This window comes from Hakea prostrata, chromosome 7 (assembly GCF_041222555.1).
Source record: "Hakea prostrata isolate BN-2017 chromosome 7, UWA_Hpros_2, whole genome shotgun sequence".
NCBI lineage: Eukaryota > Viridiplantae > Streptophyta > Magnoliopsida > Proteales > Proteaceae > Hakea > Hakea prostrata.
In genome coordinates this window covers 14,081,540-14,098,295 of record NC_142606.1, presented here as the reverse complement: position 1 = coordinate 14,098,295, position 16,756 = coordinate 14,081,540, and the positions used below count along the sequence as shown (strand labels likewise).

Genomic DNA, 16,756 nt, shown 5'->3' with positions numbered 1-16,756 from the left:
TGTCTTAATTAGAAGCCAAACTGATTGGTTATCTCTTGTCTCAATGGTTACACTTTCAGTAATTCAGTGCAATTTCGGTATGGTACTAACTTTGAATATTGAAAACCAAAACCGTACCGTACTGAATTTACATAGTACGATACGATTTTGGTATTAAATCTGTATAGAAAAACGGTTTAGTACAAATGAACCCATGCCATTTTTGTTATTAGTTCACTAAGAAGCTAATGAAATTGCGATCAAACGATTGATAGAAAGAACCGTACTAATTCGGTACATACCGACTGTATGAGTACCTAAAACTAGAACCGTATCGAATTTTGAATTGTGCGGTATGGTGCGATTTTAGATGGCGCATTCAATACAAGTTAAACGATTTCGATACATAATTGACACACTTAATTAAAGGCATCTTTTTGAATAGTTTGAATTGGTTTTTTGTATAAACTGCTGAAAATGTATGTAGATTTGAGAGATTGGCTCTGAGTATTTGTAGATGATTGGGTGAGCTTTGAGTCATACAAGCTCAACAAATCTACACTACGGATGAAGGTGAAGATGACCCATACATGAATGGGGCCAAGGGCTGCTAATTCATTGACAATTTTCAACCTAGTTATATCCATTTGGAAATTTGGGCACCAGATGTTTGACCTACCAACCCACCCACCCAAGTGGCGAATATGACAAATTAAATTTGTATCAAGTGCACTTTTCTGGGTGTTAATATTTGACTGCAATAGAACACAAGTTAGCCGTCTTCATGCATTCTTCTTTTTTGGATGAGATCATGGCGGCTTCAATTAGTGAATCCTTTTAACTTAAGAATTCATTGATTGCTAATGACAGGGAGCTAAAGAAGAATTTAATGTAATGGAAAATATTTAAAAGTATCATATGGTAATTGAAAATAATATTTATATTATAAGATTACATGTATTATCACCCTTTTTAAACCTAGCAAATCTGTTTTTAGTGACTCTGGTCAAAGCTAGTGGCCATCTAAGTAGCCGCCACGCTTGTTTTCTATAAAAATCTAAAACTTAGTTTATACTTTTATCATTTTTTTTACATTTTTTTATCATAAGTTCAGGAAGGGCGTTCACCGGGATAGATGATTGTATTTCTTCGTACCATTTTTTCGTATATTTAGGAGAAGAGCTCACCTCTGAGTATTGATACTGAACCCCCAAATATAGTAGAGAATAATCTTAACTCATTAAATGTGAACCCTAACTCAAATATATAGTGGAGAAATGTGAAAAAAAAACTAATCTGATCCAACTCATCAATTTATGTGATCATGTATAAATTTCCTGAAAAGATGAACAACATACAATTGAGTTTAAGACTCCTTTTGGCAACTTGAGAATCTTTCAGTTTAAGAAGAATTTGGAGATCGTTTACATCAATTATATATAATTAGCAACATCACTAAAAACGAAAACCAAACAATTCTCATCCACACATTTATTTACTTAACTCTTTTTATGTCAAGATTTGCGTTTCCAACCATATATTAAATGAGGCTAATGGTTGGTGTGGGATAGTAAGACAAACATAATAAACATGCATAAACAATTTAATGCAAACAGAGACACATGCATAAACAATTTAATGCAAACAGAGACATATGGCAGCGCCTAATCTGTGTTCTATGTCGTAGCTTACACTTCTCCAACCAGGATTTATCAAGCTAAGTCATTTATTAATGATTCAACTGATGATTTCTACAAATTAAATGGAAGATACATCACATATTAATGAATTCTTTTCATGTTGTTGTCTCCTTAAGTTGGGCCAAAATTATTGTCTGTCAACTCAATTAACATTCTGTTCATACTGGTCATTTTGAAAAATTATAATTATTATTATTATTTTATTAACTTTGAAATTAAAATGATCATTTTGCACATAGGGTGAAAGAAAAATTAAGTTTTTTATTCTACAAAAACTTCACTTAATTTTCTTAAATTTACAACAAAAAAAAACCCTAGTTCACTGATTGACTCGAGCTTTTGAGCTCTAATTTGCTCTCTCCCTGAGGAACAGTAATTTACAAGCAAACTCCTTGGCCAAAAAAATACCCACCACCATTTCAAACTACTAGTAGCATCGATATTCAAGGCAGCAATGTCCTTTCTGTAATTCAAAGTTTCCCTTGCCTCTGTGAAATCGAGCTCATCAAATGGAGCAACCACTACCATCACTGACCCAAATGGGATAGTGGTGGGTATTTTCCAACAGAGACCAAGGTTTAGGTAGAATCGCTTCACCCACTTAAGAATGAAGGTAAATGATGGACATTATTGTTATTTATAATGCTAAAGAGTATTTTAGTACATTGACATTCAAAACTTGAAATACTTAACAATCAAAAAGTCAAAATCTAATCGAAGGTAACTTAACTTATAAGTTTTAAAATGACGAATGTGAACAACATGTCATTTTGCCATTTAAGTAGACAACAAAAAAACACCCTAAAATCAATTGTAGAAACTGGTTAGTCCAAGTGGCAAGCAGCTTAATCATCTTAAGCAAAGTTCTAGTATCGAAACCTTGTGGATGCAAAAAATTCCCCGCTATGAGACGCACCCACTATGCCACAGGTGTGCGACCCAATTTTGACAAACCAAAAAAAAATAAATCTATATATATATATATATATAACGTGGTGCATGAAACGAAAAATAAAAAGCAGACAAAACGAACCACACCACAATACCTTTAACCCTCAATCAATATTTTTTGGTAGAAATTTACCCTCAATTAGAACCATAGAAAACGTATGCTGTACACACAGTTCAAAGTTCAAGAAGCCATCTCAACCAGAAATTCTTCTTTACCTTTTATTCTAAAGTGCTCTTCTTATCTTGACTTTTCAATCTAACTTTAAGGTTGAATTGCTGCTTGAAATCTTCACATACTGATAGACCAGGCAGCACTTACCAGTACACCAATAGACAACAATTTTCCCTAGCAACATAGGAAAATTAAAATTCACTTTCTGACTATTAAAGAATTATGCCCTTTGCTGATAGAAAATTGAGCTGTGATCAGAAGAAAGATAATTTTACACATCAATGAGGTGATCAGTGGAATGGTCACAAAAATAGGAAGGCAGCAAAGGGAACTTTTCTTTTCTGGTAAATAGCAGAGAGAAACTAAAGCAATGGAGGTGCAGAGACCGTCTTGAAATTAAAGCTCTCTCTACATCAAATTTTGACACTCACAAAGTAGAAGTGATAACATGAAAGCTAAAAGAAGTTTATTGCAACATGTTACAGTTAACAAGAATCTAAATTCAAACAGGCATCTATTATCAAAATTGAACAACGCCCAGCCTCGTAAAGAGTCTGATATATCCATCATCATCTTTGAAAAGTCACACTCCAAAAATCAGCAGGAACATTTCCTGAATTCATGAAGGCTTTCTACCCACCTTTTAGGGTTGATCCCTAGGGTGATCCTTGGAACAGAAGGTGAATAAGCCACTTCAACCCCAGATCATCTGTTGAAACTGGTTTCAATCTATCGAGTTCTTAGATGTTCTCTTTCACATTTCATTGTTAATGATATTCCTTATCATCTCAGCTGGAATCAACCCTTCAGTCCGGATTGCATCCTTGTCTGGATCCGGACTAATGAAATATAAAGTTGGTAGACCTCGAACCTGCACCAGTAAATCTAATTTGGGCGTATGTTTGAAACTAACAAAACTAAATTCGCGCCAAAAATTTTTAGAAACAAGAAAGCACCATGGGAGGCTGGGAAGGGGAAAAAATTAAAGTGAGAATTACCTGCATATCATTAGCGAAGTCATACTCATCATCAGTGTCTACCTTGACAAATAATGCATTGTTCTCATACTCCACTACGAGCTGCATTTGGCAATTAATGTAAGAAAACAGATCCATTAGATGCAGTGCCTCTTATCTCTGGTGACCCAGTAACCTTGTCAAGGCAAGAATAGATAGAAGGATATGCATAACAAGGTTACATTGCTAAAAATGTGATATCACAGAGAACATTATCAATTCTCACAAGTGGTCGAGGAAATGCCTGTCTGACAAGGCAAACCTTCATACACAAAGACACTGGTCACCTCGAGTGCCAAGCTAAAAGAGAAAAATATATTCAAAGTAGCCAACAGAAAGATTTCAAATTTATTTTTCTCAATTATGTGAAGTGCCCTAGACTGTGTCATCTCAACTTCAAACCATAGTTCAAGATCTCATCTAGTCTCTGTATCCAACCTTGAAGACTGAGATATTGAGATCTCAGCTAGAATCTTGAACAAGGTCTGTGAGATTTTGGTGGTATGTTTTAGGTATTGTTTGGGTCTGATTCTTTTAAGACAACTCATTTAAGGGCTATGAACACATATCATGTTTATAGATAATCATTTGTGGAGATAATCATGTTTTTCTCTTACGAAAACTACCCATGCAAATACCTATTCCCTGTGAAGAACAGTTGGAGTTCAAACATTCTTGCACATAAAATACATGGAATGGTGTTTAATATGTTTAATTCATCGAGGTCACACTGCCGAGTAGACCATGCCTGTGATTGTCTAATAGTGCTCATTTTTGCACCCTTCACTTTTACATGTAATAAATGTCAAACCAAGACCACAACCTCATGTTTTTCACTTGTTTCCCCTTTCATTTACAAAGTGATCATTACACTAGTGTACTATAAGACAAATACACAGCACACATGCATCACAAACCTTCTCAGTAATCAAGCATTCTGTGGAAAGATCACCATCCTTTGTTAAAGGCCTTACTTGTCCAATGTAAGATAATAAAAAAGGAAGAGCTATCTACAGATGCAGGCTGTCCCTTTTGACCAACAACCAACAAGAGGAATCCTTCCTGGCCAGTAGAGGATAATTACAAGAGGTAAAACAAGCAGCCTATAGTCCAAATGGGGACTTTTAACCTCCATAACAAAACAAGGCCACCAAACACAAGTTCCAGGCAAAATGTCAAACAATTCCGTGGGCTTTCCTTAATGAACTCTGGATATATTCAACTGAGTCTATGAAGTTCAATCAATGAGAAAACTGCTCATACTGAAAATCAACTAATGAAAGTTTCCATAAAAAGCTACAGCAACAAGATGAGAAACTTATGGTAATCATAACCCCCTCTTGATAATTTCAAAATGTCCATTCCCCTCTGAATCTGGATTAGTAGGTACACCATCATATTAAAGTGGATAAAGTACAGAAACATGTATCTGCTTCTAGATTCTGACTACTATCCTTATAAAAAAAGCAACTTTGCTCAAGATATGGTTTGCAACTGAACATCTTGCTAGGTAAACAATTATGCCTGACTGAATGAAACACAAAAGCCAAGTGCTTTTTTATTGGAAAAGGGAACTCGTATCAATACATATGTGAGGTATGGAGAAAAATGAATAAGATGATGGATGATACTCCAAGAGCAAAGCATAAACAATAGGATACCAAAAATCTTCCCCAACCTCTCCCCCCCCCCCCCCCCACCCAACCACCACCACAACAACAACAACAACACAACACACACAAAAAAAAGGGTCAAGAGAGTCAGATCTGATCAGAATGGTCAAGATCACAATCATCAAAAAGACTGAAGCTGACAGTTTTCAGAATGGTCATATAGAGTCAGATCTGATCTCGTACAACTTGTGCGGATAACAACATAACCAATAACTATATGCTAGAGTAGGTTAGTTCATGTCAGTCACATCCATAAGAGTATCTAAAGCTATACGAAGATTTGAAACAATACAGAAACTAGATGCAGTTGGATGATTAATGAATAAGTTAGCTTTCCTTGCTTCCAAAGCTCTATGCTCTTAAGCATAAGAAGGGGAGTTCATAACTCTGACTATTTTGACTGGTGTGCACAAAAGACGGAGTATTATGATAAGAAAATATATGATTTACAGGATACTTGTGTTAGTACTCACCCAACCCAGAAAGAGAGGAGACTCCAAGGACTAAGAAGATGTCAAGGCAAAAACATTCAAAGTAGTAACATTTACAAGCAAAAGCCATCTTTCTTGCATATGTCTCAGTTCAAACGTGTAAATGTGCCTTTGGAATGTGAAAGCAAAAGGAGCACCCATGACATAATCCAAATATGGGTGTATTGCTTATGACATTCATAGCTTCTTTTTCTTTGTTAATTCTTTTACAGTGCAGGGAGTCTATGAGCTTGATGTCCACCTTTAAAGCAGAAATAAAAGGTAATTACTTAAGTTAGTCTTCTGACAATGAAACTCCATGTTGTAAGATGCTAGTACTTAAGGTAGTTCCAGTCCTATAAACTAGGTTCACGTTTCCTGCCAAAATTTGATAATTTGCAAGCTTACAGAAAGAAGGGAGATTGAGAAATGAACAGAGCATCAACTCGTAAACTCTGTCAATTTCTCTCCTATGGGACTGCAGAAAGTAAGCATGGATTCATCATCATGCACTCGTTAATCATACACGGTTACACCTAAGATTAACAAATGCAGATACCAAGTCTGACTGGTTATAACACCAGAACTGCCATCAGTAGTTGGGGTTCCAAGACCAAAAAGGGTGACCCCAGTGCACAATGCTCCCACCCAACATGGTCCAGAGAATGCCATAATGTTTGCAGCCCTCCCCCCTGCTTCCACAGAGAGGCTGTTCTTAGAACTGGCATTCCTTTAAATAATTCGCCTTTCTTTAGGTAACCTATCAAAGAATCAAATTTAATCAGGAATTTTCTTTCAAAAACATATATATGTATTTGTTCATTTCAATAGCAGTCATTCTTCACAAGTTCATCATCCGTCCTTCTTCCAAAAGCACGAGGACATAAAGATGAACTGAAGCCAAATAGAACTTCCTAGCTCAGTGGTACTTCGAACTAATATACAGGTCCAAAATGTTTTATTCGTCTTTACCTTAATCACCGGTGCTTCATATGCAGCTCTATATGGCAATAAGCAAGCAAAAACATACTACTAGTAACAAAACTGACTTCCAACGAGAGTTGTCGAAGAGAACAAACCCACCATTTCGAGCTCCTGAGCCATCAAAATGCAGGGGCCGCACCATGTCGCATAGAAATCAACAATAAGAGGTACAGTCCTTTCCCCCCTAATCAGTTCCTCAATCTCCTTGGCCGACATTTTCTTCTGTCAAAACCCCAAAACCCAAACCATTAAAACAATGAAAAAGGCAATTTCTAATCCAAAATAAAGCAACAGGTAAGATTTAATACAAAAGAAAGCAACGCAGAAAACAAAGAACCAACACTGTTCTAACCAAATTACCACTAAATAGTCTTCTCTGACATACTTGCCGGAAGGGGGTTTGCAGGGTAGCCTTCTTGTTGGTTTTGGGGAAAGGGGTGAGTGAATAGAAATTGAAGAGAGCAAGTTGAGTTGGTGGGTCTTGAAGAAGGAAGGGAAACGAGAAAGGGTTCGTGGCGCTGTGAGAAATGCAGAGGCAGTGGAAGTAGTAAGCAATGATGCGTTGCTCTGTATCATCGCCATGGTTGATGTGAGAGAGAGATGAGATGACGTTAACCGTCTCTTGTCTAGAATTTGTTTTCCGAGAGAATTGTGCACTGTGCTCCGAAGATAACACTAACCAAAAGTCTTAACCCCACCCACCACCCCCATAAAAAAAAAAAAAAAAAAAGTTCAAAACCCACAAACGAAAGAAAGCCTGAAAAGTTTATATCATATCAGCCTGGTGATTTTAAAAGACCTATCGTCCTGTATCTGAGTATCTAATGTATTTTAGTGTAATTTAATGGAGAGACGTATCGAGATGTATCGTATCAGTTGGGTCAAAATATACGATACTAGGCGATAAGTATGGTATCGTGTGATACTTTAAACCTTAACTGAAACTACTACCCATATCGGAATCGGATGACATCATATCGGTTTTCACAGTTTTCAGACGAATTCAATCGAATTGGGATGATTATCAAATAGTTATTCTTCTCAATAGACTTTTCTCAATGGAATTGAATACAGATTGAATACAATTTTTTAATGATCTGTTGACATTTTTACCATTTTAAGCAGTGTGAGGTGAGTAGGTAGAATACTGGCCTTCACTACAGTAGGTGTGAAACCCTACATATCCTCCTTTTATTCCAGTTTTTCTGTCCAGTAATCCATCAATTCCCTGTTCTTCATTGTTTCAGTTCAAAACCAGGTATTGTCAGTACTGTTTGATGTTCATGTAAATAACTGTCACTGCTGTTAATCTCCAGTTAATTCCAACATACTTTTTTCAAGTACTGTTAGTGTTCGCAATGATCTGATTTTGACATAACCATCTACGAATATAAGTTTTCAAATTAGTTTATGATGTCCCTTTCATTGTTTGCCCCAGTTAATCATAGTTTGGGATACATCAGACTGCTGGATTGATAGATACGGTAAGTTGACCTAATTTCTATGTTTTTTCTTCATCACATTTTATTCACTGAATACAAAGTTTTTTCTCCACATGTTCTATGTTATAGTTCACTGTGATTCTGACCTGCTTGTTTTGAGCCTAACACTTCGTCTTATACATTACTACACATTAACCTCCAAAGCTAACTCTTCATTAGAAATTTTGTAAGACCAGCAACCAGTACTAGTGACCAAGGTGTACATAAACCTTGTGAACTAATGAAACTGAAACAATGTTAAACTCAAAATCACAAGGACCCCACTAATAAATCCCTAAAATTTGGATGAAAAATGTGATGACATGAAATTGAAGGAAAAATAACATATAACAAAATTGAATATAACAACCATTAGTTTTCATACTTGTAGTTTTGTATCCTGAATTGTCTAATCGTAGGTAGCAAACCATTTGTATTTTCTTGTTTCCATCTTTAAATATCTAGTGTTTCCAAAGGAACAAATGGAAATGTGTAAAGGAATTGCTCTATACTTTCCCAATTTGTGTTTGTTTTTTTATGAGTTTTGGAAATCAAGACATAAAATCGCATCTGCTGTTGATGGAAAATGGAATTTGTGTCCGTTCTTTTTATGAGTTTTCACACTTGTACTCTTGTATTTTCTTGCTTCCATCTTTATTGGATTCATCTACTACTAGTTGTGTTTATGGTTAAATGTTAGTGGCTTGGCTTACTTTAGTTGTGATTATTGGTTATTAATGTTTGTTTTTGGTTCCTGGTTTGCCAACCCCAATTTTATAAACCGATGGGTTCGACCCGCGTTGTTAATGGTGCTTTTATTGATGGATGATGATGAACTGAAAAAAAAAATTTTTTTAAAATACAAAATGACATGGTTCTTTGCTTTACCTTTTGTTTGTCATAGAAAAAAAATATTTATTTTATGACTATTTTCAAAGTAGGGATTCTTTTGGATTGATCCAACATGTTTTTTGTATTTATAGGTGAGAATCCTTAGCTCAAATGGAAGAGCAACTTAGAAAGTTTATAGAATAATAATGGTTCAATTTCCATCAGAATTCATGTTGTTAATTTTGTTTTGAAAAATAATGAAAAACATTTTTCCAATAAATAGATGGAGCCTTTGGTGATTTTTCCTTTGTTTTTTATGTTTGTAAGTGGTATTTGTATTTAGTTTAGTTTTCTTTTGGTTTTATTAAAAAGAAAAAGTGTGTTCATTTTGTACTCTGACTTTTTATATACCATACAAGATTCTGTGACAATCTTGCCAAAAAAACGTAACCATCTGTGTCCAATCATACAAGATTTTAGTATAGATTATGTACCAAATTTGCTCAATTCAGACACAAAAGCATAAAAAGTGGATTATGTACCAAATTAGGAATTTTGCATAGAATCATTGCCATAAACCACCCCCCACCGACTTTAGAATTAGCAAGTTTCTGAAGACCCCTATTCTCTTTTATTTACAAAGTTGGTTTGATAATTCCAGATTTGGCAATTTTTCTGGTAAATTGCATCATAAAATACCTCAATAAATTTTCTTAGTATGTCAATTCGATCAGAATCACCTCATAGTAATAAATAGTATTGTACTTGGTAGGACTACCAGGACTGAATCCATGACTATAGTTTCAAATAGGATCTCCAAGGAAAGGTTGGGGATGGAGAGAACAAGATTTTCTGGATTGGCCCCTGGATCCGCATGATGGACAACAAGAGCTCACCCCAAACTTTGATGGCTGGCCAAGGAAGATCATAGTGGTAAAAGTGATCGAATCATTGGAGAGCTACAACAGGGAGTTACTCTCAACTTTACAATTACATTTTCTTCCCCCTCTTCAATCAATAAATTTATCTAAACTCTCCAGGTTCTTGGGTCTCCTTAATATCGATCAATGGTGAGTTCTCCACCAAACTGGTGGGCCAAGCACTGTCGAAGTAAGAGAGCATCCAAGAAGCCTACAAGAGTTGGTGGAGATTCTTCTGAAAACTCCAAATTCACCTTAAATTCAAATCCTTCTTTTGGCGACCCGTGATTGCAAGGTTATTAGTTAAAAGTCTTATCACAGTGGACAACAATTAACACAAGTTGTGAGATGTGCAGAGAGTCAAATGAATCAATTTGACATATCTTTATTAATTATGAATGGACCAAAAGAGTTTGGGCAGCAAGTCCCATAGGACTAAGACTAGAATATCTCATTCAAAATTCCATCCTCAGTGTCTACAACTCAATTCTCGCCAACCAAAACAATCACTTGACCAAATAGAGTGATCACTAAAAACAATCACTTGACCAAATAGAGTGTTATAACATTTCTAGATAAATCACGGACCTTAGATTAGGCCAAATTTGAGACTAGAAGCACAAGCACCTTTAGAGAAGGAAATGATTGGTCTAAGGAACTATCATGCATCTGAATATCCGATTTTGTTATTAAGAAAATTAATTATTTTATCTTAATGCATGCTCGGGTTATAACCAGCAATTAAGGATGACAGGATGGAGCATAGGATTATTTTAGGAATGCCAGATACAATACATCAACATAGGAGTTTTGGACGTTGGGAGGCAGTAGAGGCTCTAATCAAAGGGATATATGTTGGCATAGATCAATTGCGGCATTTTCAACACCAGCTGGTAGAAATTTGGTGCAACAACAAAAAAAGTGATTGATCTACTCTAACAACGGTCCAAAAAGATTTGGACCCTCAATCAAATCCCCATTTTGGGTGACATTAAGCTATTAAGAACTCTAAATTCAGTCTATTTAAATATCTCACACTTAAAAACTGGTTCTTCGACCTAGCAACTAAGTACCTAATAGTAGTAGTAGAGATATGGATGTAACAAGATTGTAGCCACAGCACTTTTAGAACTTTAAATTCAGTGTATTTAGAGTTTTCTCTCCTTTTTTTCTTTTTTCATTAAAAAAAATTTCCAAGTGCTGTATAGCATTTTTTTTTTCAATTTTGGTTGTCATTTTTTGAAACTTTTATGTAATCGAAGATTTTGTTTAAAAAAAGAAATTGATGTGTACATAAAAATAAATTAGTTCATAAAAAAAAAATTCTATAAAATCTCAATTGTGAAAGAAATAAATTTAATTTCTGTCAAAAAATAAAAAAAAAATATCCTATGTGGAATGCCTTTTTATGGTGTCCCTTACTATATATCTTGTTGCAATTAGAAAATTATCGTACCACTCTTATTATTCATTCTCAACCTTCACATTGAATGCTGAAAAACGCATTGAATTTCTAATAGTAGAACCAGATCCATAATAAAAAAAGTGTTTGTAATTGTTTCAGAATAAATGAAACAAAAGATAGAATAGAACTAGAACAGTTATTGTATGAGGTCTACCCAATGCTAGATGCAGAGGCGCATAATAGATTGATATGAACATCATGAGCTGTCCCATAATAAAACCAGTTGATGCTGATACCTTCTTCTCGGTTACTTCTTCCATAACTTGAGCTCGGAGAAAGAAGAAATTAAGAGGCCCAATGGAGAATGTGGTTAAAAATCCATAATAGAGTCCGACCACAACGACCGAATTGATTATCTTCATGCATAAGGATAATAAATTACCTAGTAAAAAATGTAGGCAACTATAAAATGTCTGCTACTCTTATTCTTCATTTTCAGTCTTCCAAGAACCAACATGAAACTCTTCTTTAACTAATGAAGTGGAATCATAGAAATCAAAGGATCTAGAAACCCTATCGATAACTATTCATGACATCAATATAATAAATTTGATTCATCTCAAAGAGGCCTATGGATTGAAATGATGTGATCACTAGTGAAGGTAAGAGTTGTTGAAAGCAGCAACAAAAGGGAAAATTTTGGAGAAAATAAAGATGATCTGAGTATTGTTGCCACTGCCACCTTTAGTGGCAAGCAGAAGCTATTCTACATCTCAGGTGTTTTAGGTAACAAGCCTTTGGCGGACCATTTATTTGTATGATAAATTCAACTTTATGCTTAAATGCAGTTACCTACATTTGGCTTTCTCCAATCTCTCAGAACTGTTCAACCTCTTGAATCTCCTAGAATTTCCAAATCCATACAATTATATGCTATCTCATGTTTTCTTCTAAAATCACAAAGATTATGAAAGAAGAGGATAGTAGGGTAGGCACATTAGCCTGATTCAGTTGCAGAACAACAATCCAAATGATATCTCATATTCAAAACGTTGGTAGTGTCATGTTGATAAAATGAATATAGAATTTCATGTGAATAGAATGAATTAGTTCCAGACTAACGAGGGAACTAAAAATATTCTTATACAACATTCCCAACCAGGGTTGTTACAAATTTGTGCAATTCAGGGTCGAGGTCTATCTGACATGAATCACCAGAGTTCATATCTGACACCTCCAATATTATCCAACCGGTATATTTGAATTTGAGCACCATGAATCCATCCACACAAATTTGAATCACCATCCAAATGAAAACCTAGGCATATTTCTGGTGACTGGTCAATCACAAAAATTCAAAAATAAGAATAGAAAATCCATGAACATCATAAAGGGAGAAAACTAAAATTTATTTTGAGAAAAATTTCTTTTTCTACTTCACATATGGACAAGTAAAACTCCGAAAAGTCAAAAGCTCCCAGCTATTTTACATCATGGGCATCCAGCAAAATCTAAATGAAATGAAAACACCCATCTCACTAATGGTGACAATGAACTTAAGCTACTATTGAGCTAGCCAAATGAGAGTTGGGACCTGAAATTTTAAAACAGCAGATGCTCTTCTCCACTATTCAGCAGAAACCATGATCACCACGGTCACAAGGTTTCATCAATTTGCTACCTTCTCCCAACCAAATTTCCCAGCCATCCGAATGAAAACATCGGTTGCTGTGACTGTAGCCCCACTAGGACTTTTCTGTAGGGTATCAATATATTCTTGAGACCTGGAAATGCAAATAAGCACAAACCCTTAAGAAGAAGATATACATAAAGCTCTCACAAGGAAGAATGTTCCAGATTCATATTCATACAGAAACACAGGAATTAATGGAGGGAGAGAAAGAGAACAATGATGCAGGTAGCATGCATAACTCTTTCTATAGTCATTGAAGGCAACAAACAAATCTTAAGAGTCATTCCAGTACCTGTAGTGAACATTGTTTTATAAAGATGAGCAACACCAGTGTCTCCTTTCATGGTCATATGAGGTCTTTCCAAGCATCCAAGAAATGCCAGGTCCGCCTTCAGAAGTTCAGACTGATCAACCGTATCATAACCCATGTCATGGCAATAGCAACAAAAATCCAACCAGTCAATGGGGCGTTTATCCCAGAGAGGAGATCCATTATCCTTCCCACTCGACCAATTTGGACCACAGTAATGCCCGTAACGTGGGAAGAACTGAGAAAGGAAACCTCTTGCTCCTTTATGCCAGGGAACTTTAGAAACATATGGTCTGAAGATGATGCGAGAATTAGCACCAGATTGTACAACTCCACCGGCCCAATTCGGTGTCTGCAATTCCCTGTTCACTGTAGTTGGCATTCTCAATTTATCCTTCTCATTGATCCCCCAAGGAACAATGGACAGGATGGACCATCCCCATGGCTTGCCATCAATTTTTGGTTCCATTGCTGAATTTAAAGTTCAAGCTGGTTCAATTTATGGCTTTGGATTTGGAACCTGGTTCACTGTATACTGGGGGTCCAAAAGGCAGAGATTATCAATGAATCCAAAGTTCAAGCTGCATCAACAGAAGCAATCACCACATGCTCATCCTGCCTCCTTGGCAGCAATGATTCTGTAGACCTTCCACTGAAATAAAAATGTTCCAGTAGGATAAGAGAGTACATAGCTTGAATGAAAACCTTTTAAGGTATAACATACAACCCAGAAAACCATTATACAAAAGTTTCACCAGACAAATTGTTCAATAACAGTCCAGATCCCCTAATGCACAGTGCCAGAAATGCCAAAAAGAAAAGAATAAATTGGATTAACAACGGAGACTAGTAACTGTTCCAAAATAAAATCTAAACAAGATACAATGGGGCAACAAAAATAACCCTCAAATGATGAAACAAATTAAAGAAGAAGCTGTTGTTCAAAGAATGAATGAAGCAGAATAGGACTCGTACCAACAACCCTATCTTCTGGAGCACTTAGCGAGTTCGCTTCTCGCTGAAGAACAGGTTTTTAATTTCTCAATGAATAATTTGTGAAAAATCGTAATCATTGTAAAAGATTAAATTTTCTTAGCTTTCTCCCATCTGAGTATTCACCCGAACACTGAATCAATCCCGAGACCCTCAAAAGGCAATTCGGTGGATTGGCACAAGAACGGATAGAAACTCCGGCAACAAATCGGTCAATTCATAATGGCATAACATAGTATGCAATATCAGAACTGAAGAAAAGAGGACATTTGTTAGTTTACCTCTGAGAATGGAGATTATTAGTCTACAGAAGAAGCAGGTTCGGGTGACCGACCAGATCAAGAAACAGAGAACAGGGAAAGCATCTTGTAGCTTTTCTCCTCCCCAATGTTCTCCCGAAGTAACGCCTGCCCCGCTCCCACTGGTGCAAAATCTACGATTTCATCTGACCTCTTCCTCAATCAGTTTTTGTTTATCCTAAATAAGATGTGAATATTTAGTGGGATATTCTAGAATCTAGATGATAATGATTTATGAATTAAAAATGAAGAATCTGGCGTTTTGGTGAAGCAAATGTATGTGACAGGCCCAACAGAAGTTCTGGCTTCTTTAGAAGCAAAGAAATGGCAATAGAATGATCAATGATCCACTCCGCATTTCTATTTGCATTTGTGGTTGATCGTTATGTGACGCCTGAGAAACGAAACGACCTCGTTTTTTCTAAATCCCTTGTGGGTTAATTCACCTATGGCCGACGCTTGATCCTCCGACATCCCAGTTCCAGATTGGTCATGTGGCAAAACAGAATCCACGATGGCAAGACACAGTCCACCAGAAAATGTTGGGACATGATAACACAACAGAGAGCATCATGGCATTGAATGCCAAGCTAAGTAATCCCCAAAATATAAAACGGGTAATTTGCATCATATGCTTTTTTTTTTTTAAACAAATTGAAGCGAAACTAAATTTCAGTAGAATACCTTCCATTAAGTGTCAGAACTAGTACATTAAAAGAATACAAGGCGTACTCCACTTTTTCCATCAAGGAACAAACAACATGTATAGAAGATGATCATCAATGAATTAACCCTCAAAAGTAACAATGATACAGTAGAGGACTCCCTAGCTCTAGACCAATTACTCTGTACAGCACTCCCCATGGTATGGTATGTTATATACAAAGGCAAGAAGACACTCTTTATCTCACAAAGACAATCATTTGAGACTGCTCCAAGGATAGGACGAAGGTTTATATACCAAGTCTTGTGAATAGGCTCTATCCGATAACTCAAGTCAAGATTCTTCGATCCATGACTTCAACGAGGGACTTCTCTTATATTCCATCATCCACTGTTACAAACAATCCAGTAGGTCCTTTCATCAAGAATACATTTTACAGGAATATAAACAGCCAGAAAGAACAGGGAGTTTACTGGATGACCATCCTACCTCTGCTGTTCTAGGTGGGGAGGGGATGGAGCCTGAATCAACATCACTTGGGCTTGCTGAACCCTCAATCAGCCCTCGTGTAAAGTGCCTGCGGCCAGTAGCAGATGGCAATACTTGACCCTTTGGGTTCTTCGAATCTGCCCCTGAGGAGCTCTTCTGTAAAAACAAACTAAGAATAGCTAAAGATACATTTTACAGGCAATATAAACAACCAGAAAGAACAGGGATTTTACTGGATTACCATTTTAATTAACTAAAATTTTAATTGGAAGCTATAGTGGTCAACAGGTTTTGGTGTTTTTGATTGAAGTGTATTGAGTCATCTCTAATAGTTTTTGACAGCTTGAGAATGTGAATCCAAATGTGAGTTGGTCATACTTATGTACTTACACAGTTACACTCCCCAACCCCTAAAAACAGAAATAAAATAGGGATAATTACTGATGACCCCTTATATTATAGCTTAATTACATAATGAACCCTGCACTTTATGAAATTACTGTTGTCCCTCTCACTTCAAGCAGTGTTAAGAGACTGTCAAATTTTACTTTTTAGTGCAAGATGTCCAAATCACCCTTCATTTATAAATCTGATCTAAAATTGTTTTACAAGATAGGTGAAGAAATACTCTCTTATCTTCTTCAACCAGACGGTGGGGCTCAATTGAATTAAAAACTCCAAAAATAAAGTTTCTAATTGATTTCTGTGGTAGCTCATCCCTTCCAA

At 36.1% G+C, this 16,756-nt stretch overlaps 2 protein-coding genes across 3 annotated transcripts; both read right to left on the bottom strand.

Moving 5' to 3' along the window:
• Positions 1–2,990: 2,990 nt before the first annotated feature.
• On the bottom strand, positions 2,991–7,632 carry LOC149009995 (Thioredoxin z). Its single transcript, XM_089164011.1, has 4 exons — positions 7,306–7,632; positions 7,045–7,167; positions 3,801–3,881; positions 2,991–3,673 (listed from the first exon to the last, which is right to left on the bottom strand). The coding sequence occupies exons 1-4, from the start codon at positions 7,525–7,527 to the stop codon at positions 3,557–3,559; spliced, it is 543 nt and encodes a 180-aa protein (XP_089020137.1). The 5' UTR covers positions 7,528–7,632; the 3' UTR covers positions 2,991–3,556.
• Positions 7,633–12,308: 4,676 nt separating this feature from the next.
• On the bottom strand, positions 12,309–15,469 carry LOC149009994 (uncharacterized). 2 transcript variants are annotated; one of them, XR_016174496.1, is made up of 4 exons: positions 14,860–15,469; positions 13,568–14,237; positions 13,177–13,366; positions 12,309–12,919 (listed from the first exon to the last, which is right to left on the bottom strand). XR_016174496.1 is itself a non-coding variant. In XM_089162062.1 (3 exons), the coding sequence occupies exons 2-3, from the start codon at positions 14,052–14,054 to the stop codon at positions 13,260–13,262; spliced, it is 594 nt and encodes a 197-aa protein (XP_089018188.1). In that variant the 5' UTR covers positions 14,055–14,237; positions 14,860–15,469; the 3' UTR covers positions 12,936–13,259. The 2 variants fall into 2 exon arrangements, 1 of the variants encoding a protein (XP_089018188.1); XM_089162062.1 differs by lacking the exon at positions 12,309–12,919 and having other exon boundaries at positions 12,936–13,366.
• Between the last annotated feature and the right edge of the window lie 1,287 nt (positions 15,470–16,756).